Here is a 25,639-nt window from a genome sequence, read left to right on the forward strand (position 1 = left end):
AAAGTGATGAATTGATTGTAATATGAATTTAGTTACATCAAGTTAATCCGATGAACTGATCCAAATATTCATAATTAATCATAACAAGTTATAATTTATTATTAATATTTCCCCTTTGAGCTAATTTGTTACAATAGCCATCAGCCGTCACAGGAATAATGTATGGATTCAAGCGTAACTGTGGTGCAAATTACAGACTGTCACATGTGCATGCTTGTGTTCTGTATGTACTTTAAGGAAGGGTATGACGTACAAGTACAATATATACCAAAGTAGGCGTAAACATGGTTTTATTTAATCTTTCTGTGAACGATTTAGTCCATGGGTTTGTCTGGTCTAATCAAATAGTTTTTTTTTTTTTGGTCATGGTAAGTAGGCATTGATGTTTTGTTTACTAGGGTTACATTCCTACAGTGCATAGCTTCAACATCAGCAGAAATAATGAATCTGTTGTAGCCAATATTAGGAATCATTATGAAATAATTTGAATCACTGAAGACAACGATCTGACCATGTCTGCAAGCGAGGACTCACTTAGGACTCGAAGCTCCTTCAAAGCTCTCAGAAGACACCATAAAGCAGGTAATATATTGTAGGAAACTCAGAAGTGAAGACCAGGAGACTCGGTTGTATCTTCAGCAGGATTCTTTATTGAGAATGTGCTGTTGGTCACTACAATCATCAAGTCTAACTGTAGTTTTATGCACATTTTAGGGGATAGTCCTTACATGTGAAGATAAAGCACTCAGGCCACAACCTTAAACAAATTATGCAAAGGATGTAAACAGACCAGACTTTGGGGTTTTGGAGACTGTGTTTCCTGCTAAGACCGAACATTAAATCTAACATCCTGCAATAAAACTCACTAATCTGGAGAGAAGTTCTCAAAGAAAGAGCATAAGACACACACAAACGTCTCCCTTGCTTATCTATGCATTCCCCTCTACCTACTCCCTCTCTTTTCCCCTGACTCAAGTCTCTGAAAGTTCACCAACAATATCTATATACCACCTTTGATATAACTTATGAATTTGTTGTTTTTTCCCTTTCATGCTTGCTATCATTTTAAATGTCTCGGTGTGTTTGGTAAAATGGTCTCAGTTTCACAGCAGGCACTTATATTATGTGAAAGATTGAAAACTTCTGCAACAGAAACCATTGGCTCTCTCTTTTCCAGCACTTTAGACACAGTTGCTCCTTTGCGCTTAAAGAAGATTAAAGAAAATAGTCTAATGATGTGGTACAACAACCATACTCTGGCCCTCAAGAGAGCAGGCAGAAAAATTGAGCGCAGCTGGAAAAAAACTAAATAGTTTTTTCGAGTTTTCGTGGAAACAGAGCACGATTGCATACAGAAAGACCTTTAAAACTGCTAGATCAGCTTATTTTTTGTCTTTCTTAGAAGAAAACAAATACAACCCAAGGGATTTATTTGATACAGTGGCTAAATTAACAACAAATAAAGCTTCAACTTCTGAAGTTTCCAAACAGTATAGCAGTAATGACTAACTTCTTTACTTGCAAGATTGACAATATAGGGAGAAAATTATAACTATGCAACCGTCTACTACAGTATCACATCAGACTGTGCATTGTAGTGTCACTGAGGAAGAATTCCATTCATTTGTTGCTATAGGACAGGAAGAATTTTCTAAAATCATCTAAATCAACAACATGTATGTTAGACCCTATACCGACTAAGCTACTGAAAGAGGTGCTTCCAGAGGTCATAGATCCTCTTCTTAAAATCATTAATTCATCTTTGTCATTATGATGTGTACTGAAAACTTTTAAACTGGCAATTATTAAATCTCTTATAAAAAAAACACAACTTGATCCTAGAGAATTAGTTTTGACCCTTTCTGTCAAAAATACTAGAAAAGGCATCATCCTCACAACTATGTTCCTTTTTTTATAAAGAAATGGAATCTGCAAGGATTTCCAGTCAGGATTTAGACCGTATCATAGAACTGAGCTCTCATTAGAGTTACAAATTATTTGCTCTTATCATCCGTTCGTGGTTGTATCTCTCTATTAGTCTTACTGGATCTTAGTGCTGCATTTGATACCATCGACCACAACATTCTTTTGATTAGACTCGAGAATGATGTTGACATTAGTGGAATTGTATTAGCATGGTTCAAATCATACTTATCTGACAGTTATCAGTTTGTAACAGTAAATTAAGAGATGTCATATTGATCAAAAGTTCAGTATGGAGTACCACAAGGCTCAGTACTAGGACCGTTGCTGTTCACCCTGTACATGGGATTAGTTTTCACTGTTATGCTGATGATACTCAGCTCTATATTTCTTCGTGCCCCGATGAAACTTACCAATTCACAAAATTAACGGAATGCATAGCTGATATAAAAAATTGGAGGACCAGTAATTTCCTACTACTTAAAAAACTACAGTTTCTAATTATTGGGCGAAAAACCTCCGCACCTATTACCTAGAATTCTATCCACTTGATGGCTGCTCTGTCAAGTTTTCGTCGTCAGTTAGGAACCTGGGTGTGCTCTTTGATACCACTCTTTCATTTAAAAGCCACTTTTCTACCATCTGTAAAACCGCATTCTTCCATCTTAAAAATATATCTAAATTACGACATATGTTTTCAATGAAAAATGTGGAACAGTTAGTTCATGCGTTCATGACATCAAGGCTAGATTATTGTAATGCTATTTTGGGTGGTTGCCCTGCATGCTTAATAAATAAGTCCAGTTGGTCCAAAACACAGCAGCTAGAGTTCTTACTAGAACCAGGAAGTATGACCATATTAGCCCAGTTCTGTCAACACTGCATTGGCTCCCTATTAAACATCATACAAATTATAAAATATTACTGATTACTTACAAAGCACTAAATGGTTAGTCATATAGTCTTCCTAGCATTGTTCGGGAAGCAGACACACTCTGTCAGTTGAAATCTAGACTTAAAAACACATCTCTTTAACCTGGCATACACATAGAACATTATAAATTGCTATTATTTAAATCAGTTAAATGATTGTTTGGGTGCATAAACAAGGTCAGCCGGAACCAGGAACACTTCCTATAACACGAGAACTAAGAAGAATGGCATCTATGCTAATGTTGGGCGTAAAACATTTTATGCGTTTTGGCTGTTCATTTACACGACAACGCCGTTTTGGGGGCAAACTTTTGAAAACTTGTTTCAAAGTGCAAGTTTTTGAAAACGGTCTCCGTGAAACAGCAAAAAAGCTAATCTCTGAAGACGATGACGTCGTGCACATGCGTAGTACGTGTTCAGTCTATAGTGTTTCATCGCCATCTAACGACCTAGCAGCAGAATACAGCATTTTTTGTCGTTTTTGTGAATCCATGTGAATGGGGATCGTTTTGACAATGGTGTTGTATGTACACGGAAAACTCAGACCTGCCAACCTGTACGAAGGTTGGCAGGTTGGCTCCGAAAACAACAGAGTTAGGAACTGCAAAACAGATTTATTGCGTAAAATCAAACTTTGTGTAAAAAAATAAACTGTTGCAAATGTCTATATGACTTGTTGTGTACATGAGGCAAAAAAAGTTCCCGAAATAACCCGATTTGTACAGTTGCGTCTTTCCTTTACCTGCGCTTCCAGTTTTGGCACGGTTCTCTCACTCATTGAGTTTTGCAAGCGCGAAGAGGAGGGAGGGTCCACCTTCTTCATGTAGCCAATCAGATGAGCTTCTCGCTGACTCTAGGTTTACTCTTATCTGATTGGTTCAATAAACACGCCAGTCACCAGAACACATCTTTATCTTCATTTGGCTCAGAAACGTTCTTGTTGCCGAAATGGTACTTTTAATGCACACATACATGTTAAATAAATAGATAAATAGATCATGATTGCTTAATAGCCTGTGAACCATTAGGCTGCCTATATGAGTTCATACTGAATTTCGAGCTGGTGTGTTAAGAAAATTAAGTATCTGCACTACTGCATGCATAGGCTACTATTATTATTTAACTTAAACGAGTTACAATAATATTTTTTCAATTTTCAATATTGTATTTTAAGAGCATCTCTGAATTATGCACCATTTACCACCTGCAATGCCATCGTGCAACCACTAGATGGCTGTATAGCCCTATATATAATCATATCAAGAGGCTGTATATTCCCTGGTTGCTGGGTTTTTATTCAGACATAATTAGTTACTTTTTGTGAAAGTTTTTAATTTAGTATTAGTTTTTCATTACAGTCAAATCTGGACACAGAGAAAGCATTTTGTTATTCATGCTAGCTACATAAAATAGCTTGATTCAGTCACAGGAAAGTAATCACTAATCAGAATGAATATTGACAGTGCGACCAAGACAATATTTCAAAATATATAACTGAGTGTTAATTACCATGAACAGAGACATGATGTGAAAAACACTGCATCAGAATGGTATTATTACATAAAGAATGGGTATTAAATGTTTTGATTGTAAAGTTTAACATCTGCTCAGTGGTGTAACAGATTATATAATATATCAAATTTCAATCCAATAACGTTAACACCAGCTTGAAATTCAGTATGAATGTTAGTCAGCCTTAATCAGCCTAATGGTGCACAGCTTATTAAGCAATCATGATGTATGTATGTTTATTTATTTGTTTGTTTATTTATCTATTTATTTAACATGTATGTGTGCACTAAAAGTACCATTTCGGCAACGAGAACGTTTCTGAGCCAAATGAAGATAAAGATGTGTTCTGGTGACTGGCGTGTTTATTGAACCAATCAGATAAGAGTAAACCTAGAGTCAGCGAGAAGCTCATCTGATTGGCTACATGAAGAAGGTGGACCCTCCCTCCTCTTCGCGCTTGCAAAACTCAATGAGTGAGAGAACCGTGCCAAAACTGGAAGCGCAGGTAAAGGAAAGACGCAACTGTACAAATCGGGTTATTTCGGGAACTTTTTTTGCCTCATGTACACAACAAGTCATATAGACATTTGCAACAGTTTATTTTTTTACACAAAGTTTGATTTTACGCAATAAATCTGTTTTGCAGTTCCTAACTCTGTTGTTTTCGGTCGCAAATTGCTGTTCACAGGCCTGCAGTGCTTTTTGCCGTATTTGTGCGCAAAAACCGTGCCAAAAGTGTTAGCGCGGAAAAATGGAAGTCAGAAGAATACAGATCCTATTTATTTTGCGTTAGCATGAAGCTGCAGCTTCACAATACATGAATTACACTTACGAATAACAGTTAAATGCTGCAAATATTTTTTTCTTACACTTGAAAGGCGATTTACACCTTTACAAATCTTCTCTTGCGCATGCAAATTTAATTTACGCTTGCAATTTTATGTACACTTTCACAAATCTTACCCTGCGCATGCAATTCATTATGGCATCATTTTACCTTCATATAAGGCCTATCATTAAAAAGAGACTGAAAATCGACACCAATAAAGATTCCCGCTCGATCCCCCTTCCACTCCCGCGGCCGCCGTCTGACTGATGTCATAAGCGAGGACAGTAGGCTACAGTACGGTACTTCTGACTCCTGAAGGTAAACGGGCTGGGGTCGATGTGGAAAGTTGATTGTTGAGTTAACTTAATCTTATGGATTTGATGATCACACAGATCGCATGGATTATCTTAAAATACTCCGTTAAGTTATTCATACTCCGTTAAGGTCACTCAGAAAAGAGGAAGACATCATTCAGTCATGCAAATAATAAAATGCTCAAGTAATGCTGAACTATAAATCTTGAAACCGCTATGGCTTAGTGATTATGAAAGTGCTGTGATTTGTGGATTAACGTTAGCCTACTGATAAGCGCGAGTCTGGAGAAACAGGCGTTTATTTATTCATTCATTCTCAGTGTTGAGAAACATATGTGTTACGTTATTGTCTTAATTATATCTAAAGTAGCCTACCTAATTATGTTACATATTTATTTTGTATGAAAACCAGCGCGTTAGTTACTTATGGATTAAAAAGTACCATTGTATCAGTGCTGCGCGAGCTCTCTCACAAACACGGACGCGCGCACACAGAGAGAGAAGATCATTGTAAAATTAAAATTGACGGGCTAAATTAAAATTTTGTTCTTGCTTGTTTTTTTTTCTGTCAAAAAGCATTTTGTATTATCCATCCCTGATTTTAAAATTCGTTAAATGACGGACGTTTACTGTTAACACAGCCCTCATTATATGTCGGATTCGGAACTTATAACGTTTTCATATTATTTTTAGAATAAGTGATTCGTTATGCTATTATTGGACTCCTGTCTAATCATTGTCAACTGTTTTCTTTAAATATGTTTGTATTGGCTAACATTAATTTTATTCAGTTAATGCGTGTCCTGTTTAAAATGTGCAATGTTTAAATGCAAAGACAGCACGTCACAAATAGAAGCCCTTTTCCCTGTGGTAATTGTACACAATGTTCCTATGTTTTATCTTTTTTTTTTTTTTTTTACTGTGTTCTAGGGGTTTCTTAATTTTAGACTAGTTGACCAGCACACATTATATGCAATGCAATTATATAACGCATGTGTGTCGTCGCCCATACAATCCGATCTTCAACCAGAATGTTTTGTTGTTTATTGATTTTACATTATTAAAGTCCTTAAATGTTCGCCTGTTCCCGCCTCCTTCTTCCCATTACAATGAAATGTGTCATACAAGGTTTTTTTTTTTCTCCATTCTATCACCTGATGGAGTATTAGTTCCATGTCACTGTCTTCTTCGGGTTTTAGCTTGCTCAGTTGGGGACACTTAATATTCAACAATATTATTGATCTGCCTGCATTGACACCATTATATGAGAACTGAACTGAGCTGGACGATGACATCACTGCATGTTTTCTCCAGAGCGGCTATATAAATTAACTAAATTAATAACTTTTTTACAACAAAAATGAACCATCACTGAACTTACTTAAGCTGGACTATGGTGCTATTTTCTTCTAGATCTGCTGTAGCCTACATCAGAAACAAACTGTTGTATTATTTTACTGTTACTGTAAAGCTACAATCTGTAGGCCTATTGTAAAAAGCGCTATATAAATAAAGGTGACTTGACTGAACTTCTGGCAAGATTCTGAAGGGAGCATACAATGGACACTTTACTAACCCATGAGGGAATGATAGTGAATGATAGTGAAGCGATGGTAAATGATGCTGGTAGGTCACATGATAACACGGTAAATGTAGTAGGTCCAGATTACATTCATACTACACACTCATACAGCCTGGGAAAACCCAGACAACTTCCGGCAAATTTAGATTTGCTCTGCAAGTAGTCTGGCAAAGACCTCATAGAGTGCCGAAGTAATGACGTCACTTTGTAGGCCAACCCGGAAGTTAGCGGCGCATGGGTTCCCTCGATCAAAAAGCAATGCATTTTCCCCATAGACTTTTGGAAAATCGCAAAAAATAAGATCTGTGTTCAACAAAGAGTTGTGACCCTTACACGTTTTGTCTATCAAGATAATCTTTACAAGTTAATCCAAAATGTATACATTTTGAAGCCTAAATAAAGCCGTCGGATATAAAATGCTAACGGTAGGCTATCAACGGACTACAGCACACCATGGACGCGGATCAACGTCATCATCAAGCTTCCTCAAACTCACTCGCTCGCTCATTATGATCTGCGCTGTGTATGAACCTATTTTACAGTCTATCTATGCTCTAGTCTATGGTATGAACACTTATCCAATTTTTCATGAGAAATATTGCCCATTCTGTTTTTCAAAAAATGTTAGAAACTAATTTTGTTTATGCGTGCCTCTCTGAGATTTTTTTTATCTTTTGTTAATGTTTTATTTATTCGTTTATTATTTTGTTAGTTTATATAAACTTTAATATTATTTTCTTTGTGATTAAGATTATTATGCCTGATCATTGTGCCCCAAATAAACTTTAAAGATTATCTTTCACTGTATTATGTTTGCATACCATTTGCTAATTCGCCAGAAAAAAAAAACGCGCTTTAACCATCTCAGAAGCAGTTAACGTTAGCTATGGCCGTATCAATTTCCATGTCCTTTTTCTTAGACGATAGAAAAACCATAGATCGAAGAGAGAACAACTATAAATCTGGACATGAACAATGCAGCTTAGATGCTGGTTTACTTGCCGGTATTGTAAGGGCCAGCATGAGGTACAACACTGTAAAAAATTTAACGTAAAATCAACAGTAACTTACTGGCAACAAATATCCAGCAAGCTTCTGTATTTTATTCCACGGTAATATTACTGTAAATCTGACAACAGTACTTCACAGCATACCGTATAATAACTTACAGCATTTTTATACTGTAAAATTAATTAGTGCTTGTTTTTGCACTGTATTTTAAAATACTGTAAAGTTACTATGCAGTATAATTGATTATGGTATTTTTATATACAGAACATATAACCAACTACAATCTGTTACACACTTAAAAAAAGAATGAAAGCTAAAGTTGTGTATGCAAAAAATATTTCACAAAGTTATATTACTGATTTTTAGATGTTACGTCAATTATGACAACACACAGAAGTAAGTTTAAAATTCTTTATTAAAATTTAATTCATTAAACTAGAAACACTCCAGACTTGGCAGGGCCAAGCAAAGAGCGAAACTCATCCTCAGCACACTGCAATCTCGAACTGTACACACTGAAAGAAATGAAAAACATATTCAACACTGCATAGGAGTACACAGAGAGATTACTTTTATGAATTTTAGTGCATTATTCAATAACTAAAAATGACTTACCTCTGTTTTTAATGAAGGAGCAAAACTCATCCTCAGCACACTGTAATCTCAAACAACTGTACACGCTGAAAGAAATGAAAAACATATTCAACACTGCATAGACGTACACAGAGAGATTACTTTTATGAATTTTAGTGCATTATTCAATAACTGAAATTACTTATCTCTGTTTTTTAATGAAGGAGCAAAACTCATCCTCAGCACACTGCAATCTCGAACAACTGTACACAATGAAAGAAATGAAAAACATATTCAACACTGCATAGACGTACACAGAGATATTACTTTTATGAATTTTAGTGCATTATTCAATAACTGAAATGACTTGCCTCTGTTTTTAATGAAGGCGCAAAACTCATCCTCAGCACACTGCAATCTCGAACTGTACACAATGAAAGAAATGAAAAACATATTCAACACTGTAGACGTACACAGAGAGATTACTTTTATGAATTTTAGTGCCTTATTCAATAACTAAAATGCCGAGACGCGGGAATTCATTCGGCGGGACTTTCACTGCTGTGTATTCACTTTAAGTGTGCATCGTATTAACGTTATAAAATGTATAATATGACTAATAACACTGTGGTTGTCCATTCAATTCGTGTAGAACATAACTTACCGGTAGAGTTATGTTATAAGTTATAATGTTAGCAGCTAGTTATATGTTAACATATTGTTGTATGAGGCCTCGATCGCGACAGGCAACACACACACGGTGTACTGTAACGTTAACGTTAAGTTACACACAAGTGTTCAGATTCAGAAACAAGAACATTTCGATTACTTTGTTCTAAACTTGAAAATAATAACTGACATTAACATCAAACCTTGTGATAACTAGTAATGTTATTTGGCTAACTGGCTAGAATGTTCACGTTAAAAAGCTAACGTTACCTTAACTTTACCTTTCAAACTCACCACAATTAGGATACTTAACGTTAACAGTTAATGGTAAAACGAATATCTTCGCATTTGTAGTGGTGGAACATTTAAAAATAAAAAAATTTAAGATTTTGAATACAATTTTACATCTTACCTGGCTAATTCTTGCTGGTTCTGCGTGCCACTGCTCCGTCGTCGAAGTCAGTCAGAATGAAATGGAAAATTCTAGTGTGACGGACGGTTAGATGATTGGTTGCCAGGTGTATCCCGTGCGATTCGCTCTTTATCATTAAGTGTGTAAATCTAAAGCAAAATAACAATAATAATAATAAATCATGGAAATCGATTTTTATCTATTTTATATTGCCTATATTAGTGATCATTGGATGGGACTACATCTCCCATCCAAACATTTTAGGCTATAATAACCTTTGAGATTAGTTGGGTTTGTGACCAAATCTGGCAACCATAAAGAAAAAGAAAAAAACGAAAGAAAAAAAAAACACCCAAGCAAATTTAAACCTTTTTTAGCTATATTCTAAATGCCTTAATATATGGGTTACCTTATGAAACGATGCATTATAAAATTCCTAAGCTGAAATAACCTCAATAAACCAAAAAATGTCCTCTGTCGGGCTTGTCTGTTGGAATATACTGTCATCAATTTAACAGGAGTATAAGGATTACTGTAATTATTTTCTTCCCCCCACCAAAGAAAAGCATAAATTGACAGCAACTTTCCTGTAAATAGTTATACGGTGACAAAGCTTGAAATACAGCAAAAATAATGTAAAAGCTATAAAATTGACAGCAACTTACTGTAAACTGTTTCTACAGTAAACTTTCACTGAAAATACAGCAATAATACTGTGAAAACAACAGAAATCATTTACAGTGAAGGTTAATCGAGTAAGTAAAACTAGGGAGAGATAGAGGAGTTATAATAGTGTTCTATGTATTTAAGATAACTATACAAATAATCTCTGAACAAGCATAACACAGTTCAATTCCAAACATTTAATATAATAGTTGTATATAATTATATATGTTGAATTTAAAGAGAATTGTCAATAGCAAATGCTTATTATAATATATTATAATTAAACCATATATATGTTATATATATGTTCCCTAAATAACACATATATACTCATTTTGTTAACATTTTCTATTTTTACCTGGTAATCCACAAGCCCCAATGTGAGAGCCTGTGTAGTAAATTTTATCTCACATTCACATTACTGTGAGCTGACTGGAGTGTAGTTACAATAGTATACAAGTAGTATGCAATAGTTTAACATTTAATTTGTGTATTTGTCAGACAGTCAACTTACAGTGCATTAGGGCTATACATATCAGCGTGTTCTCTGGGAATTGTCCACGTTTATATAGCACATTAAATATAGTTAACATTTAGCCTACTACTAAAATAACAAAGATTAATATCATTGCCTGCTTTAACTACCGGCAATGCTGTTTACAAAAACAATCATATTATTATAGGTGGGTAAAAGCCAAGTTCACAAGGTGCAGGACCCACCCTTTCTATAATTATATCCAAACAAGTTACAATAAAAGTCAATAAACCAGGTATTATTTTGAATATTTTAATTAAACACATTTCTCAACGTAACGTTAGCCTTTAATAAAACTGCAGCGGATCTAATCTATCAAACAGTGGCAAAGTAAACAAGCTTTTAGATATTTTAAGAGAAAGACAAAAGGTATTTTAGCTGTTGATTTGGTTATGAAAAACGTTTATTCTTGCTACTGCTAGCCTTTTTTACTACATCTGGCACGAACCCAGAGTTTCCGCTGGATAACATCGGACGGAAAACAAACGAGATTTCATTCGATGACTTGTGGTTGCATCTCGGGACAAAACAAAAATAACGTTATGTAGGCTATATTAACTGAAAGGTAAACTTCTAAGAACGTGAAGCTGAAACGCGGGCTAGTGAGAGCTTTCATGTTTGTCATGATGACGTCTAAAGTCCCCGCCAAAGGATGTAGTCCCTTTTAGCAACTTGTTAGCAACCACCGTTTTTAAGACACAATAAAGTTTAAAAAAATCACAAGCAGGTTATAACTGGTGTGTTTTATGTCATAGATCAAAACGTGAAAATATTTAGAGGCTTTGTTAACCACAGACCTTATTTCAGGCGATTTAGCAAAAACCCATTCAAAAAACCCATAGACTTTAGGGCGAGGGAACCCGTAGGGCTAAAATGCTAACTCACTTCCGCGTTTTGGCCTACAAAGTGACGTCATAACTTCGGCACTCTATTCAAGCCCATTTCTAATCCCTCGAAATCGCGGCACCAATCAGAAACGTTGAGGTGGGCTTTACACGATGACAATCGCTCTGATTGGTTTTAGGTCTATCCAATTGCGCAGGCCAGGCGCAGCAACTTTTAAATGCATTATTATATTAAAATTGCAAACACATGAGGATGGTCTCCATGAAAGACTCACTGGCAGATGAACGTGCTACTACATTTCACTCCGAAACGGTAGGAAATGAAATTAGATTTAATAGAGGATTTTAACTGTGACAAGATGATTGACAGGGCAGTTTACGTGACAGATCCGTCCGATAAAGATGACGAAGTAGTATGTCCCAAAGCTTGCCTACTTTTTTGCTACACATTCAAAAGTAAATACCTTTTCTTCACAAAAAGAGTACATACTTTTATGGCGTAGTGTAACTTAGGCGAATTGGGACGCAGCATATGGCTTTACACGATGACGATCGCTCTGATTGGTTTTAGGTCTATCCAATTGTGCCCAGAGGCATTTGAGCGACATCCGTTGGTGACGCCCCTTTGGAAATGAGTTATTAATGAAGCTTTGCCAGACCATAACTCAGTTACTACTGAGAATGGTCTGGTTTTAACCAGGCTAGGAGCTCTGCCAAGAACAGGTAGATTTTGGCCTGTCTACTTAATATTCACGAGCATTTCTTCTGATTGGCCTGTTGTTTTCTGAGTGACCCACCATTGGTGGGGGTGGTGACTGAAGGCGGTGACTGAGTAGTTCTGACATCACATTCAGGGGCGTCGGACTGGGGGTAAAACCAGTACTGATTACCAGGGCCCCAAGGGGAGAGCGGGCCCTTGAAAAGTCTGGAATATATTTTATTTGGAACATGGGGGCCCATCAGGACTGCCTATACATAGGGCCCGGGATCTTGTGCTACGCCCCTGATCACATTTATACGGAAGTCACAATAGCTGGTCAATTTGTCTGTGTGGATTGACTGTTTTGAAACGTATATGGTAGTTTCATAGCCCCTAGACCTCTGTTATCATGAAAAAAGCCAGGAAATTTCAGTTTTGACAATATGGGACCTTTAAACTAGCTACGCATGACCACATTAACTAGAATTTATCACGCTCCATCGTATTTATTGTGGTAAATTTTGACTAACTTATTGTAGAATTTATAATATGTTATCAACCAACTTTGCATGTGTCATAGACCATTTTGCAAAAGACCATTTTGTAAAAATAAATTAATAAACAAAAAAACAAATAAATAAACCTCACGAGGGAGCATCCCCTGAGACACAACTCTGTTGAAACAACTGTCAAAATAGATGTGCAAAATAGAAATTGCAACGATTGTTTTGAAAAAGTTCCAATTATTCATAGAATTACATAACTTGTGATAGGATATGAAGTAGGAATGAGAGTAGTGTCTGTCGTCTCAACAACTAGTCCTCAGAAATGAGTAGGGTCTTTCTTGTGTCCTTCGTTCAGTTTTTACAAGCAAAGAAAAATTGGGTGTCGTAAACCGATCTGGCGCAACACCTGCCAATGTACACTAGGTGGCGGTCATGTTCCAAAGGAGTGAGCGGCCATTAAACACGAAGAAGATGAAAACCCAATCAGCGAGCGACTCTTCTCAGTTTGAATGCGAGCGGTTTAATATCATGGTGATTGGTACTGTTCATTGTTTCTGTAATCTAAGACTTTTTATTTTTTAATTATAAAGTTAAGTAGTCTCGAGAAGGGATCTGCATGTCGATAACACAGCAAGGTAAATTCAGTTGTCAAAACAACGCTTTTCATTTTTTAAATAATGTGCATTGGTTTCCTGTAAGTTATAACAGTTAACGTTACTGGTTTGTCCGTGTAACGTTATTCAGTTGATTTCGTGTTACTTTTAGTGTTTTCGAGAATAGTGACAGTTTTCATGTTTATTGTCTAACGTTACTTGTTTTGGTTGTTAGTGTTTTTTATTTTTAAATAGTAGTATACAAACTATGTCAGGAGATTTTCGCAATAATAAGCAGATTGATATAACGTCACATTTATCTAGGAAATGTACAAAACAAATAAATCTAAAATATCTCTTGTAGTCAGTCAAATAATGCTACTTTAACTTTTATTGACATTAAGAGATGTTAAATCATCTCCATCTGTAAAGATTATTGTCCAGTAACATAAAAAAATACAATAAAATACAAGATGCAAATACAGATTTTTTTTAGAGATTGTGGACTGGTAAACTTAAACATTATTAATGAAGTGTTACAAATGAAACACTTTGTTGTTTTCACACCTTTGGCATTGCTGTCATTTGCTCTACTGTTTGATTTACAGGTTCAAAAAAGAGTTATGTTGCTTCTACATTCTTATATAATAATAATATTTGAATTCTACACTGTAGTAAAGATCCAAGATGAATGCAAGAGGAAAAAATGGGCCAGTGTTTATCAAGACATACAGTAAACGAATGCGAAAGGTGGAGCCTTGGTTTTCCCCTGACCTGAAGAAAGCAGCTTTCTCTTTTTCAAGCACTCCTTCATCAGATCAGTCCATACCAGAGGCCACACAGCCCAAGAAACGGTAAAACATGCTCACCCACTTTTCATTGCCATTTTATTGTACAAAACTGTGTGCTTTTTTTTAAAGCTGTTATTATCCATGCCAGTTTATCTTTCCTTTCTCTGTTCTAAGGAAAAGAAGAGAAACAGCCTCTCGCCCTGCTAAGAGCAAAGGCATTACTGCCATAAAGGAGAACAAGAGTGATGAGGAAAACTATGCACCAACCTCACCATTCAGGTCAGGACTGTGACAAAATGCCACACCAGAACACATATTTTACTTGCATTGCGCGGAACAAATTAAATGTCCTCACAGAGAATGTTATTTGACTGCAAAGTTTTGTCAACTTCCAATGATGTTTAATGAATCAGGCTAACATTAAAGAACTGCAAAATCCCATTATTTATTTATTTGTATTTGTACCTTTTTTTTAAACATAGTTAATGTTCCTTGAATTTTACCCCTAATCTTATTTGACTTATTTTGAAGATTCTAAAACCCATTAAAAATGGACTGAGCGGTAATCTTTTCCTTCACTGTTCTGTATGGCTGTGTTTCTGCAGAAAGAAGACAAATGCTAAACCAGTAAGGACTACAGCTGTGAGAAAGACTCGAACAAAAAACAAGGCTAAAATATATAAACAATTAATGCTCAGCAACAGCAGTGAAAATGATGATGAGTCCTTTACGATGAAGAAAGTCCATGCAAAAACATCTGCTGATGAATGTGCTGGGTAAGTTTTATAATACATTTTGTAAAAAATCTGAATGTCGTAACTGTTGCTTGAGTCCGTATGAGTGAAATGCTTTGTATCGCTGTAGTTCCAAGAAAGTGTTAGACCCTCCCCATTTGGGCAGATTTGTCACACGTCGCAAAAGACCAGCACCACCCATCCAAACTAAGCGAATTGTAAGTAACAGTATTTATTGTTATTGTTGTTTTTTGTGTGTGTAACATGAGAAAATGTTGATGGATTGTCATTGTCAAAATCAGTGTTCTTTCTTCTCCCCTTCTTCTCTTTTCACCTAGTCTGTTGTTCTTCACCGCACGCTCAATTCCTCAGATGATTTCTCCCCTTTGCTCCCCCAAAAGAAGCGCAAGAACCGTGCGGCTCTGGTTGAGGTCTCTTTCAATGATAGCGATGACCAGCAGCTTCCCAGTAAACTTCCCCTGCTGTCCAGCACCCCATCACTGGTCTGCAGAAAGCTCCAAAACTTACCAGAGCCCTCCATCAGTGAGATCTCCTCCCTCAGCTTTGATGAACTTCACCAACCTACTGAAAACAACAACAGCGCTCCTAGTTTGAAGAATGTTAAAGAGTGTGACCACACCCCACGAGAGAAGACAAGTCAGCAGTTCCCAAACCCAGACACCTCTTCTGGAGAGAGAGCGGAGGGTGAAGAGGATGCAGTTGTGGAAGAGAGAGCTGGGTATAGAGAGAGGGATCAGAGAAAAGAAGGATCTGAAGCAGAGGCCATGTCCGCACAGGCAAGCAGAGGTTTTGGATGCGTGTTAACACCGTCACACCATGAATCCTTAGCAGAGGACCTAATGGAGAGGTGAGTAATGGCTGCTAATTTACAGAGAGAGTTTCTCAGCAATTGGTTACATAACATTAAGCTCTCCCTAGTAGTAGTAGTAGTAATAACTTAATAATAAAGAATGAGTTGGTGTGGTCAAACCTTTGACTGCTAGTGTATGTAAAAATTGGCACGTTTTTATTCGAATAAAAAGTTCCAATTCATTTCTGTCTGTTTATGTTGATCTAGATGTCTCACAGTGGATGTAGCCTTAGCGCTCAAAAGAATAGATGTCTCGGACCAGCTGTCGGCGCAAAGCTGCAGCAGGAAACAGGAAGAGAAGATTGCCTCAAACTGTTTGGAGTCCTCCGTGGCAACTAGACAAAACAGCCAAAACTATGTAACTGCATCATCCAGCTGCTCTTCACTATCCAAACTGTCCCTCTATATCTCCTCCTCTAAGTCTCTTAACACTTCTTCTTCAACTGAAGCAATTTGCTCAAATATGTCCCTTCTTGACCGTCTTAAAGCTGAATGTCTGTTATCTTCCCTCACTGTCTGCATTCCCCGTCTTGATTTGTTTGCGGATCCTTTTGTCCACCAGAGGGCAACAAAAGCTTCCTGCGCTGACTCGCCATACACACTCCCCAGCATTCGCAGGGAAAATGCCACCTCTCCACCTTCTAAGGGGACAGGGAATGATATCCCAAACAGTCCAATAAATCACAGGACTCCCAGTAATGCTGAAGCGGTTGTTCGACACTTGTCCGCATCATTCCAACCACCTCCGGTCTCTCCACCTGCCCCTGCATCTCGTAGCAAAACACGACCGCCTGCTGTGCCTAAAGAACGCACAGGTGCTGGTACTGGGACCGGTCGTAAAGTTTGTGTGAGTGGACTGAATGTCAGCCGCTGGTCAAAGAGAGGTACTGGAGAGCTCAATGAAAAGCGGAGGAAAAAGGAAGGACGAACAAAGGCTGTGTCAGGAGACAGTTCTGGATGCAGCATGTTATCTGCTGGAGCAGACACTTATGCAGCGGTCAGTTATTGTCAAGAATACATTCATGTGCTTATTATTTTGCTATAATATTTACTTTTACAATATTCATTTTCTCACATTCTTTGAGAAGTAATTAAAACTGTTTATTTACGTATCTGTCTTTCGCTGGAATGTAGTTCACAGCAATCCACTTTACAATTGAGTTATGTTCTTGCATCCCATCTGTAATTCAATTTGGAATTGCTTATTTCAAATCTTTATTGCAAAATGTATGCATGGTCAAGAGGAATGTATTTTTGGTATTCACTTTTTATTCATTCATAATGATTTAGTTATTTCATAAATATATTAATCACACTAAATTAACATGTTAAGCCTACAGACCCATATTCATTTTGTAATCGTATTTTTATGCAATTTTTTGTCAACTAAATTAATCTTATGTCTCTATCTTATTTTATGAATATTTATATGGGCATTATTATTATAATACAATAAGCTACATTTATTTATTTATCTATTCCAGACCAACATCTGAGTACCCAGAAAAATGCCCTACCTCTTTGAGATTCAGTGTTTTTATTAGTATGTAGAATGTAAAGTCACCCCTACACCACGGGGTGTGTGTTTACGGCCTCCTTTGGATATCTTCAGTTTGTATTTAATAAATTAAATCTAAAGGTATTTTGACTTTCAATTCTGCAGGGTGTTATTTTTCAGGGGGAAGGAAACTGCCATTGTTTTGCAGAAACAATTAATTGTAACCAAAAGTTTCAGCTCCATGTCTTTTTTTCTGTGCGTTCATGCAGGAAACATGTGACTGGCTGCAGGGCACGGGTGGGATTGGTCTGGCTGTGACACCTATCAGAATGTCGCAAATGAATCTCTCCTCCATCCTGGGCAACTTCACTCCTGACACACTCACTACACACTCCTGGGGACGACTAAAGGCAGCACTGTCCCTACATAAGAAGAAAACTGGTATGTGTTTACAGCAGACCAGATAAAGCCAGTAGACACAAATAAAAGGTCTTTGATTCATATTCCAAACTGCCCAAAGTTCGCATAATTGAGAATGGTACGTGATGGTTGACTTTTAGTGCCAAATTTGTTCTGTTACCTCTCCCTTAAAAAAACTTGAAATCATGTAAAATGGCCTTAAGTTCTTGTCACCTTTCCTAAAATGTTATGTATAAATGTGTGTACTGCAGCATTTCCGACCCCACGGCGCTTGGTGCAGTCTCATCTGAAGTCCCCAGGCTCTGGTTTTCCAACTGACACCACCAGTCTAGACCTGTTTGCTTCCCCTCTCTTCACACCATCCAGAGTCACACCTAGACGCATGCTCCGGTCCACCATGAACACCCCCATGGTAAAGACACTCCTTAACTCTAATGAACAGTTAGGCTATGTAAATAAAGGTCTCCTTTAATTCAAGAAACTGTATCCCTAATAAATATACAGTTTGCGTGGTTTATTCATATTTCAGAAATGCTGAAATAATTCAATTTCTTTTAGTTTTGCATTTGTCTCAAAAGAGAATTGAGTTTGGTTCATAATGCATAGTTTTCCACTGTGGAAGCTTGTTTCCACCATGGAATAAAAAAAAGAATTACGAGATATAATCTTGCAATTCTAAGAAAAAATCAGATTTGTGAGACAAAAAGTCAGTCACCTTTTAATTTTTTTTAAATTCTGTGGCAGAAAAAACTTCCATACTCAACCTCTTTTGAACCTTTTTTTAAATTTGTTTAATTTTTCTGTCTACGATGTATTTACATTTACACACACAGAATGGATTTTGTTAATGTAATTGCGTGCTTGTGTATGTTAAAGGATTAGTTCACTTCAAAATGAAAATTGTCATCTACTCACCTTCAGGTTGTTTCAAACCTGTATGAATTTATTTCTTCTGTTGAACGCAAAAGACGATATTATGTCGGTAACCAGACAGTTGATGAGCCCCATTGAGCTCCATAGTATTTTTTTTCCTATGGAAGTCAATGGGGTCGATCAACTGGTGTCTGGTGAGCGACATTCTTCAAAATATCATCTTTTGTGTTCAGCAGAAGTGTTACAAGTATAATAGAATAATGTACAGTCTACAATATAACATAATTGTTAATATTTTTTTTTTCTGTTACTTTCTCAGATAATTGATGTCTCTTTTATTCCAGTTATTTCTCTATTACAGCTAATCTCTATGATGTCTCTTTTCTCCCATTTTTTTACTCTGCCTTTGTGTTCCAGACTTCATATGATGAGGATATCAGCGATGCAGAAAAAGTGTATCAGGAATGTCAGCAGAGCGGCCCACTTTCCTTTAGTGACTGTATCCCTCCAGCTCGCATGAAGCACTGTCACAAAATTGGCGAAGGGACATTTGGAGAGGTCTTCTCAACTATAAACGATTCCAAAGAGACCGTCGCTCTCAAAGTATGTGCTCAATTTATCCATATACAGTTTCATTGTAGAAGCTTACTATTTACTGTCTTACACATCACAGGGTGACTTAATGCAAACACATAATATTTAAAATACATTTTGAATTTATATGTATATCTATATATGTAAATAGACGTTTAGTCACTGATTTGTAAGCAGAATTATTTCTTAAACATACAAAAATGACTGTTTAAATGTAATTTCTATAGATTATCCCAGTAGAAGGCAGTCAGCAGGTCAACGGTGAACACCAGAAAACATTTTGTGAAATCCTCCATGAAATCATCATTTCCAAGTAGGATCTCTGGCATATCTCAACAAATATGTTATACATTTGAATGAATGGTGTGTAAATATTCAACACATCTTCAATGTTCCTACAGAGAGCTAAGCAGCCTTAACCTAAAGGAGATTAACAAGACAGATGGTTTCATTGGGCTCAACAAGTATGCTTCTACTTTTTTTATATATATATAGCTTATATAAGTGTAAAATGAGGTGATTGGAAGTTTGCATGTTATATTTCTAAGAATGCACACACAAAGAAGAATTTTGTTTTTGTAAAAAGTTTTTCAATAATTTTACCTTTTTGGGCGAACAATTTGTTTACTTTTTAGTTTACATTGTGTCCGTGGACGTTATCCTGAAGCTCTGCTCAAAGCCTGGGACAAGTTTGACCGTCAGAAGGGATCAGAGAATGACAGACCTGGTAAGCTAAATCTGTAAACAATTTATGTCTTTAAATAGTTTTATATTAATGACCATTCATGTATTGCTTCTGTTGGCACAGATTTCTTTGATGACGAGCAGCTGTTTTTAATCCTGGAGTTTGAGTTTGGAGGGAGTGATCTAGAGAACATTAATGGAAAGGTACTCGCGCACAGGTTTCCATATTTATAGAGGTTTGTCTATTCCAGGTATTCTATAAAGCCTGAAGTCCACTGAACACCTTTGGGGTGAATTCAGGCCCCTTCACTTTAGTGACTGACCCCGCTGATGCTTTTGTCATTATATGGTTTAACATGAATTGATTTGAGTTATTTCACCCAAAAATTTACATTCTGTTACTCCTATAACTTGCTTTAATTTTCGAAACACAAATGAAGATATTTGTAATGACACCACTGAAAGTCCATTCCACCAAAAGTTCAAAAAGGATAATAAAAGTGAATAGTTTAATTTAATTTAAACCAAATCTTTTGAAGAGACACAATAACTTTTGATCAACGCACATATGCAGAGCACATAAAATATGGTAAACTGAATCTTAACCATCCATCCATCCATCCATCTTCTACCGCTTATCCGGGGCCGGGTCGCGGGGGCAGCAGTCTAAGCAGGACAAACCTCATTGGTTCTCGCACATCAGTAGCATAGTTCCTTTTACCATATTTGATGTGTAAAGTCTTCATGTCTCTTCAGAGGACTTGCATTAAACCGTTTGTTTAATTTGGATTTAGTTTACAATATCTTTATGAACTTTGTGTTCAAAAAAAGTTTTGGTGGACTGGCATAAATCTCAGGTTTCATTCAAAAAAAAAATCTTAATTTGTGTTTTGAAGAACAACAAAAATCGTATGGTTTGGAATGGCACAAGGATGAGTAAACGATAACAATTTTCATTTTTGGGTGAACTATCCCTTTAAGAATTCCTGTAATATTTAAACCTGTTAATTAGAAGTGATTGTCAATATACTTTAAGCTATATTGTATCATTATGACAACTTAAAAGTTTGTTTGTGTGTACCATTGCAGCTAACTTCCATGGCCCAGGCCAAGAGTGTTCTTCATCAAGTCACCGCAGCTTTGGCTGTAGCTGAGCAAGCCCTGTGCTTTGAACACAGGTAACAAGTTTGAAGCTGAAATTTAAATGTAGATGCATACACATTTCTGTATATGCTGTCAGTTTAAGCTAATGTAAGTGGTGTGTGCTGATGTTTCAGAGATCTTCATTGGGGGAACATCCTGGTCAAGAATGTTAAGCACAAGCACAATGAGTTCATTCTGAATGGAACATCGCATTCCATAGAGACTCGAGGGGTTCATGTCAATATTATTGACTACTCACTCTCACGCCTGGAGATCGGTCAGTCCAATGCAGAACTTTCTCAAACTCCTTTTGTCACAAATATTTTTCAGTCTCATAAATGTAGTTTTTAAGGTGATAGAGTTGCAAATCCCATGTTTATTAACTATTATCCAACATTCAATTAATTTAGCATGTATATGTATTCCCCACTAGCCTTACTCTTAAAATGGTGACTTCAGAGGCTTTCCTTGATCTTCTTAACTGCAACTCATCTAACAATTAAAATCATACATTATTTTGAGATTCAATGAACAGTTTGAATCTTAAATGAGTCTTTTACTTTTTTAAATTGTATTTTTATAAATGTTGATTTGAAATTTGTAAACTAAACCATCCCAACCATTCCAAGAAAAATGATCAAAATAAACTTACATTTCCCATAAATTAACTACAAATCAATATTTGGTCCCAAACTATCTAGCCATTAGTAAAGGACAAATTCGACAATTTCATAACCAGCTTTGTACTGTTACAATGTTAGTACTGGTAGTATATTTAAATTAACAATGTGTACTTTTTCTTCATGTTCCTGCATGCCGGACTTTTGCCGCCAAATAAACAATGTCTTGGTGACTGTAACATGGAGAAGAGAGTACACATTTGTAGGATTATCAGTGAACGTACTACGGTCATTGTAACAATACAAAGCTGGTTGAAAATGTATGATTGTATCCTTTAAGAGAAAGTTTAATTTAGTCAAAATTAGCAACTTTTACTCTTGGTACAAGAGTTGAAAATGTAGTAAAACTGATACACATGAATTGGAAAATGTTCTAAATGCTTAAACACTTTTCTGTCTCTCAGATGGACTGACGGTGTCATGCGATATCTCTTCTGATGAAGAGTTGTTTATGGGACAGGGAGATTACCAGTTTGAAGTCTACCGCCTAATGAAGAAAGAAAACAAGTGTGTGCTTCAGCCTCAGACAGAAAGATATTTAAAATTCTTTCATTCTAAATGAAGGATGGATGATTCTCATTCTTCTTTTTTCATTCTCTGTTTCTCAGTAACTGCTGGTCCATGTATAATCCCCATTCCAATGTGTTGTGGCTGCACTATCTGGCTGATAAGCTTTTGAGTATGAACTACAAGAACAAAGCCAAGTCCAACCAGCAGAGGACACTGAAGAGCGCCCTCAAATCTCTCCAGTCGGAGATCCTGAATTATCCATCAGCTACAGAAGCTCTTATGAACTGCACATTCTTTCAGTGAAACTTTTTTTTTAATTAACACAATATATAGACCTGTATAATTAGATTTACCAGTCCAGGGCAAGTAAAATGTTCTATAAAAAGGATATTAAAAAACAAATAAAGAAAATGGGCTATCATGCAGTTTAAAAAATAAAAATATGTAATTTATTGATACTCATTAATTATCTTGAGATGGTTAGAGTTTTGGCATAGTATGGCGAAACCAGTTATTCTTGCATTCTCTTTTTTGTTTAAGAAAAGTCTCAACATTCCACACCATATTTCCAGCAATCCAAACTTGGCAGTTCATTTTATTAATTAATAGAGGTCCAGGAAGAATTTGGAGCAGAACTGTTCAGTTCTTTTTTTTTTTTTTTTTTTGACCTTTATAATCATCCTTATGCTGGGAGAGACCACAGGTGAAGCATCAATGGAGGAAGCCTCTACACAGGAACATTCTCTTCTTTCAGCTCTTTGATATGTCCACTCACTCTATGACCTTAGTGTCCTGTTGTCCTTCATCGTTTATGACCGAATGCATAATCTCTTTATTTTTGTAACAATTTAAGACATTGGGTCTGTGTGCTGCATTTTGTTAATCATGATAATAGTGTGATGCGTCCTGTAGAAAAGCTTATTTGGTGTTAGCTTGCAGTTGAGTGTAATTATGCAGAAAAGGAGACTTTGGTGATCCTGTTCTCAATATGTTGGGACAGATACAGCCAAATGTTCAGTGGGACCTCAAAAAGAGAAATATTTGGTGAACCACTCCTGTTTTTGTGGGTCTTGTCCATCAGGCCCTGTTTCAATAACCCTCTGCTCAGCAGGAGTCCTGAAACACAAGCACAAGATTAGAACCAGAAATGTAGGTATGACATCTTGGGAGACATAAAAATACTTTTTAATACTGAACCAGGAAAAGGTTGTTTATGTCCATGGACTTTTTTTTTTTAATCTTTTTTTTTTTTTAAGACTAGGTCATAATGTATGCACCTAATGTTTTAACTTAGAGTATTTGGTAACACTTTACAATAAGGTTAACATATTAACTAATAATGCAACACATTTGTTACCTTTTATTCTTCTTCATTAATGTTAGTTTATAAAAAAAATACAACAGTTGATGTCAGCTCAGGTCCATTAAATAACTGGATTTCAATTGTATATTTGTAAATGTTCAAATTAACATGATCTGAGATGAATAATTTCTTTACTAGTATTTTTTCATGTAAGTTCATGTTAACTAATGGAACCTTATTGTAACGTGTCACCAAGTATTCTTTAGTGTCTGCTGTTGTGTACTGCATGTTTGCCAATATACTATAATTAGCAATTCCATACTTTTGTTTTTTAATGGTTGGTAAGTTCACTATTTTACTGTGGAAAAGTTCAATGCTGCTACTTGCACTGTACAGAAGGCATACAAATTAAATAGAGACTCTAAAATAGAAAGTATTTGATTATTTTAGCATTATTTATATGTATAGTCTATAGAGTATATTTATCTTATAAGTTTTAATTTTAGTGTATGTTTTGGTTACACTATTTTAGGTAATGTCACATTGTAAGTACTGAGTAATATTAATTAACTACATGTACTTACTAAAGAGTTACGGTTAGGGTTTGTTTTAGTTACTTAATCTACTATTAGTACTATAGTAGTACATTACTACTATAGTACATGAAGTAACGTGTAACTACATCACCATTAAATAAAGTGTTACCTAAGTTTTAGTAACATTATGTGATTAGCTTTATTTTGATTGACAATTTTTTTTTTTATAGTTTTAGTTTGAGTTAATACATCCCAATAACCATTCGAAACCTGTTATTATTGTTATGTCAGACCTGGCAACCCTGAATTACACCTAAAAAAAATATTTTTAATAATTATTACTTTGGATAAATGAGTCTACATAATTGCATATTATTCATCACATTTATGCATTTGGCATTTTCATGAAATGAAATAGCCATCAATAATTCTCAATAAGAACAAACTTCATATGTTGAGATTTGTATTAATCTACCTCAAAAAGACAAAACGGTTTTTAAAAAGCAAAGGAGATTACGTTCAGGATTGGCTGGTTAGATCTAGGACTGCGGGTATGCGGGAGCTTACCTGATGTGCTGGTTGTAGTTCATTTTAAGCTGGGACTGATGTCGCACCTCTTGTGAAGGTGGGCGGCTGTGTCTGATAGAGGCTCTGTGTTCAGCATGAGGGGAGGTGGGGGTGTGTGTCCTTGTTAGGGGGGTCCCTCGCCCGCTCTGTTCCACACTGGGTAATCCACGCTCAATAACTGGTGAGCATTTGGGCTTGGGTGACCCCCCATCGTATGAGCAGAGGTTCGGGATGCTAGTTTCCTCAACCCCCTTTTTCTATATATAGAAGATAGATTAAATCCTGAGCTTCAATAAACATCCTTTCTCAGTTATTGTATGAAACTTGAATTGGTTTTGGAAATTCAGTGTTGTGTGGGGTTTGGAGCAGTGTGTATGTGTGCTACCTTCATAGTAGGTGTGAGGGTTCCTGCTTGTGTCCTGGAGTCATAAGGCTTCAATATTTCATCGCCGCAGAGAGTTGGATGCTGGGATAGCTGGTGGAGATCCTCCTGAAATAGAAAGAGAAATTAATTCAAGAGAGATGAAGAGACACAAGAGTATGAGTATCCTGTGTCTCCCATGTGTGCATGCGTGTCTAACCACTAGACTTTTGATGAGTTGGTCTCTCTCGCTTAGCTTGTCCTGTAGTTTAGCAATGGTGTGCAGATCTTCTACTCTTCTCTTTCCTCTTTCTTCCCTTTCTCTCAACCTACAAACAGAAAATACAAGCACATAAAACAGACATACAAAGATTAAATAAATGCAACATTACTAAATTAAATGTATGGCTTGAATACAATTGTGTTTTAGTAAAAATATCAAAGAAAAAAAAAGATCTTGAGAAAAAAAAT

General features: G+C 36.2%; 2 protein-coding genes across 4 annotated transcripts in view; one reads left to right on the top strand and one right to left on the bottom strand.

The window, feature by feature from the left end:
• The first annotated feature begins 13,494 nt into the window (after positions 1 to 13,494).
• On the top strand, positions 13,495 to 22,855 carry haspin (histone H3 associated protein kinase). Of its 3 annotated transcripts, XM_082164364.1 has the most exons (19): positions 13,496 to 13,645; positions 14,279 to 14,457; positions 14,569 to 14,673; positions 15,000 to 15,170; positions 15,259 to 15,346; positions 15,467 to 15,996; positions 16,207 to 16,357; positions 16,562 to 16,996; positions 17,767 to 17,938; positions 18,169 to 18,329; positions 19,208 to 19,393; positions 19,612 to 19,697; positions 19,786 to 19,848; positions 20,020 to 20,111; positions 20,193 to 20,272; positions 21,158 to 21,246; positions 21,346 to 21,488; positions 22,296 to 22,398; positions 22,500 to 22,855. In XM_082164364.1, the coding sequence occupies exons 2-19, from the start codon at positions 14,291 to 14,293 to the stop codon at positions 22,702 to 22,704; spliced, it is 3,027 nt and encodes a 1,008-aa protein (XP_082020490.1). In that variant the 5' UTR covers positions 13,496 to 13,645; positions 14,279 to 14,290; the 3' UTR covers positions 22,705 to 22,855. The 3 variants fall into 3 exon arrangements, with proteins under 3 accessions (XP_082020488.1, XP_082020490.1, XP_082020489.1); XM_082164362.1 differs by having other exon boundaries at positions 13,495 to 13,645; positions 16,207 to 16,996; XM_082164363.1 differs by lacking the exon at positions 13,496 to 13,645 and having other exon boundaries at positions 14,276 to 14,457; positions 16,207 to 16,996.
• The window catches only part of fam184b (family with sequence similarity 184 member B), a 47,594-nt gene continuing 44,779 nt past the window's right edge, over positions 22,825 to 25,639 (bottom strand). The window contains exons 16-19 of the mRNA XM_082164361.1: positions 25,389 to 25,497; positions 25,193 to 25,297; positions 24,808 to 25,064; positions 22,825 to 23,517 (exon numbers count right to left, since the gene is read on the bottom strand). Coding sequence (XP_082020487.1) covers positions 23,427 to 23,517; positions 24,808 to 25,064; positions 25,193 to 25,297; positions 25,389 to 25,497 — 562 coding nt within the window. The 3' untranslated portion in view covers positions 22,825 to 23,426. The remainder of the gene's footprint in view (positions 23,518 to 24,807; positions 25,065 to 25,192; positions 25,298 to 25,388; positions 25,498 to 25,639) is intronic.

Source organism: Leuciscus leuciscus (assembly GCF_965113295.1).
Source record: "Leuciscus leuciscus genome assembly, chromosome: 3".
Taxonomy (NCBI): domain Eukaryota; kingdom Metazoa; phylum Chordata; class Actinopteri; order Cypriniformes; family Leuciscidae; genus Leuciscus; species Leuciscus leuciscus.